Source organism: Brassica napus, chromosome A7, assembly GCF_020379485.1.
Source record: "Brassica napus cultivar Da-Ae chromosome A7, Da-Ae, whole genome shotgun sequence".
NCBI lineage: Eukaryota > Viridiplantae > Streptophyta > Magnoliopsida > Brassicales > Brassicaceae > Brassica > Brassica napus.
Genome location: NC_063440.1, coordinates 11,849,566 through 11,854,602, shown reverse-complemented (window position 1 = coordinate 11,854,602; position 5,037 = coordinate 11,849,566). Strand labels below are relative to the sequence as shown.

Below are 5,037 nucleotides of genomic sequence, written 5' to 3'. Positions count from 1 at the left end.
CACAGCCAAGTAAAGTTTACACCATGTACATGTAAGAGAGTAACAAGCTCGAATTAATATTTACACCATGTACATGTTTCTTGTGTTGGTAGTCTTTAACACGTTTCAACCATGAATTGTTCGGTTCATAATTTTTACCTTGTGTCACAATTCATCAACCATTAATGTGCTGATGTGCATCAATTTTTCCGTGGATTCCCATATTTCTCGATTCATATATTCCTGTAAATAGAGATTGTTTTAAATGTCATTAGCATTGAACATGAATACTGGTATCTTTGACATGAGAAATCTTATTACTTTCTTAAAGTAAACACCGTAAGCATTTAGTTGATCAAAAAAAAAACACAGTAAGCATTTGAAGAAGATGAAGATGGCATAACTAACACAAATACTAAAAGCCGGAAAAAAAACTCATAGATATTATTATAATATTCTATTGGTCACAATATAGGGGTATATTCATTTACTTAAAAATCATTTATATCCTACGTTTAAAAATCCAATACCTTTTTTTTTAACACAAAAAAAAATATCGTGATTATAACTACAAACCAAACCAGAAATATCGTGATTATAACTATAATAAAAACAAACTAAAAATTTAAAGTAAATAAAATTTGTTCAAATCTAACATAAATATTGTAAATCATATATACCCAAATATCGTTACCAATTTTAAACAATACCTTCTTTTCTAGGCCAATATCGTTTACAATGTTCCCCAAAAATATCCTAAGAATCACTAGATTTCTTGCCTTTAAGAAGATAATCAAAAATTATTGTTAAGAAAATCGGTTCTATATATTTTTCCGTATTTTCTATTTACATTTAAAGCAACAATACCCAAAATCTAGGAACCGTCTCATCTATAAATAACCAAGCGTTTATCATTTGCTTCACCACAATCAAAAATAAGTAAAGTTTAAAAAGAAAAGAGAAAACGTTTACTTGATCTAATACTTTTTTTTTCACTTCTACTCGGGATAAGCACTGTTGTTTTTCTATTTTCAAGGATTCACAAGAATTTCTATAGCACCAAACGACTGTCCAACACCGGCAAACTGGAAACCTTATACAAAAATTATTGATTCAAAAATTAATCAGACAATAAAATGAAGACATTTCATCAGAGCTATCAAAAATAAGTTACCTTACTTAGATTTCGTTTAATGTTTCAAAAGAAAACCCAAAATTAAATATATAATAAGAGGTTATAAATAAAAGTGATACTAAATTAACAAAATATATATATTTTTGAAATATGGTTAATATTTACTAAATATATCACTAATGATGTAAAACCAAATTTCAATATATATAAGTCAAAACAAACACCCGCACGGTTGTGCGGGTCGAGATCTAGTTTTTTTTTAAAAACAACAAATATTACAAACCATATTCATGAACCATGTGATTCATTGTACAAACTGGCACGCTTATCAATAATATATAACTATCACGAGATGTTATATATAAAAGTAATTTTCACTCCAAAAGAAAAGAACAACATAAGGATCTAGAAAAGCGCACACACACACACACATTTGAACATATTGCATACAAGCACATACACGCACAAATTTGACACACTGAGCCGAACACAACAACTTTAGTTCTAGAATTGTGCTGCAAAACGTGTGCTTTCCATTACGTGGTTGGCACTATCGAGTTCAAAGGCCTCACGTCTGTGATATTCTTTGATCTGCATGACAACGAAAATTGAAAAATGCTAGATTATCGCAAAAAATGCAATTAATATGAATCGTCTATTTCTTTCTGTTACCTCATCACTCGGCATATCTTTGAACTGTGGAAGAGCTAAACGTTGCGTGAACTCAATGTACGAAGCCGGGATTATTTCAGTTACTCCATCAGCAAATTCAACCGCAAGCCTTTCCGAGATGGATGAGATTTGTATCAGTAGACCATCTTGACTCACTGAGGGGGAATAAAAGAGAGATTTTTTTTTTGAAACGGTACATATGAAAAAAAAAGGAGGAATGGGTCAGTGTAATACTATCAAAGGAAAGAAAATAGCAAAACATCACAATATCACAATTTAACTGGGGCCAGTGTGTATGTGGATATGTTAGAAAATTGCGGAAATAAGTAAAAGAAACCTTTGAGAATTCCTCCGTCACTGTTGAGTTTGAATCCCTTTTCTTCAAGATATTCTTTGACATATTTAATGTCGTTGAAACGGTGTTTAAATCGATGAACCGCAAAAGCGAGATGGTTCATTGTATAGCCGTGGATAAGTGTCCATGCCGCAAATTCGCTTTCTCTTTACGTGCATGCATACATTTCAAGATTAAATTAGCTCTGACCACCAATTATTAGTTATAAGGATATATCACTGATCAGAAAGTAATAACATTTACTTGGCAAGCTGCGTGAAGTCGGCCCATGTAGGCTTCTCCCAAATTAAAGACCCTAAAGTACTTGAAAGAACGGCTTGTTTACCACCTAGTGGTTTCAAATACTTCGTTATTATCCCCTAGTTAGCCATGAATTAGGAAAGTGTGAAATTATATATCTTTAATGGTTTATAATAACAAACAGTTTTTTTTCTTGTCCCCCAAAAAAAAAATAACAGTTTTTTTCAAAGTTTGTTCACAGTGAAAATTTTAGACCTTAAACCTGTAATCTTCCACATATCTGGAATCAGCCTTTAGATATTTTAATTTAAAGAATAACAACATGCTTGTAACAAGTAATACCTGTGATTCAAGGCTTAGTTTGTCCACAAGAACCTCAGCTATAACAAGTCGTGGCAAAGGACCATTGGCTAGACCGTGACCGTCATTTGGGGCTTGAGCATCCGGTGGAGAAAACCAGAGAACTCGCAGTTTCTTCTTAGGAAAATCAAGTCCGCCTCCAATTTTATATCCATAATCCATGAAAAAACTCGATAAGGAATCTATTCCATATCCATCTACCTATAAAACATACGGTATGTCAATTACAACCCCAAAGAAAAACGATTATTACAACTAGTTTCAACAAATTCTGAAGAGTATTATTGGTACGTACCTTAAGTGTCCTGAAAGTAAAGTGGTCATAGCAGATCTTCTCATTGTCCACGGACTGAACGAGCTCCCATATCGTCTTCGCGGTCGGGTTCTTCCTCAAATACGTCTTCAGTATATTCTCAAACACGTTCCTAAGAAATATTTCGCTTCCTCCCTGTGCATCGAAATTATATATTATGGTAGTGATAATTTCTTTATCTTCATAGAAATCAAAGTTGAAAAAAGAACCTTGAACGATGATACGTGAGGTAAATCGAGAGAACCCATGCGGAAAGATCCTTGAGATTTGGATGAGAAACAGATTTGCTTGATTGTTCTTATATAATAAATTATCTTATAGGTCGAATCATGGACCAAGATCACAATGTTTCATAATGATTACTAGCAGACAAAAATGAAATAAAATTTATGAAGCTAGTGGTAGTGGGCCAAACTGACAAATCACGAGAGTTCTACACAGTGCCGTGCTCAGCTATTAGGGGGCCCAAGGCAAAACTAACGCACAAAAAACTGTATATCACAATTATTATATATTATATGAAAACACTTATGATAAGTTTTATACAGATCACTGTATAGATAAATAAATATGAATACAATATATGAGTATTTATTAGTGTTATGAAAAAAATAGATATAGTTTTATGTATTTGGAAAGCACACGTTTAATAAACTAATAAACTTATTCAGTATTTAACATTAAAAATTAGCTATTCAGATTACATAATATATCTTGAATATTTTTTTTGAATAAGTTATTTTTTTTTATCCACACTAAGAAGTTAGAATGAAAACCAATTAGTTTACACTATAAAATTAGAAATGAGCAAAAGCGAAAATATAAAATAGAAATAAAACAACCAAAAGAAACAAACCATGAAAAATTCTAAACAAATCAAATAACTCTTATAAATTTATGGGAAGTTAATTACTAGTAATGTGTTAAAACAAGGGAAGTTAATTAGTACTAGGTCCTTGTCCGCGCTACGCGCGGATAGTATTTTGATTTTTTTTTCATATTTTTGTACTATTATGTCAATTGTTTAGTTTTATAAAATGTTATGTTTTAACTGTAAATTTAGAATTAAAAATCTAATTTTTCCTTACTGTTAATTTTTTTAAATCTTACCACAACACATTATACATGAAGAAAATATAGTTGGCCTTTATATTTTTATTTGGTGTAATATTGAAAATTTTGATGGTTTGTTTAAATGGCTTTTTTAAATTATATATTTTAGGATTAATTTTCGTGACTATATTCTATAATTGTCTAAAAAAATTGTTTTTCCCATATAGACATCCACATAAATATGGGCTTCTGATAAATTTGTTCATTGGGATATTTAGTTTCACTTTCAACTTTATTCCTTTTTTTGGCACCCTCATGCTAGCTTGTGGGGCTAGCCAACTTGGTGCAAAAGGGTTTACAAAAGCCGATCAAGATGCGCGTGATCGGACACCTTTTGCTAGGCTATTCGTACGGAATTTTAAAGATCTAGGAATATAAGCAATAGAAAGTTCAGAAAATTCTTTGGATACAGCCTGTATTTCGTCGAGCTCCTTGTCCAACGCAGACCAATCTTCCTCCTTTTGAATGAGTATAACCAGTTGTTCACAGTCGATTGAAAGACCATCTCTCTGTGTCCAAACTTCAGTATCACTTGCATTGCCCATAGCAAATCTTCATCTTCCGCTTGAAGTGGTGATTTAGTGTGTGCATATCGGGCCTTGCTCCAAACAGCATTGGAAAGTCACCATCCATTAACACAAAGCCAAGTCCAGATATGTCTCTTTCATTTATCCAGGATGTCTAGCAGGAGCGTTTCTTTGCGGAGGAACAGTTGTGTCCGTTACCTCAACTCCCATATCAATCTCCATAATCTCGTCGATACATTGAGCTATCCTCCAACACTCTGCTTCAATTTTATTCGCTAATAGGAAAGACATAATTCCTACGACACTATTAATGATTGTTTTTTATTGTAACACCGATACGGCA

The 5,037-nt window shown here is 32.3% G+C and overlaps 1 protein-coding gene across 1 annotated transcript; it reads right to left on the bottom strand.

Moving 5' to 3' along the window:
• Window positions 1–1,387: 1,387 nt before the first annotated feature.
• On the bottom strand, window positions 1,388–3,481 carry LOC106433364. The gene is made up of 7 exons (XM_013874203.3): window positions 3,264–3,481; window positions 3,037–3,189; window positions 2,724–2,942; window positions 2,385–2,500; window positions 2,124–2,287; window positions 1,787–1,941; window positions 1,388–1,705 (listed from the first exon to the last, which is right to left on the bottom strand). The coding sequence occupies exons 1-7, from the start codon at window positions 3,300–3,302 to the stop codon at window positions 1,619–1,621; spliced, it is 933 nt and encodes a 310-aa protein (XP_013729657.2). The 5' UTR covers window positions 3,303–3,481; the 3' UTR covers window positions 1,388–1,618.
• Window positions 3,482–5,037: the final 1,556 nt, after the last annotated feature.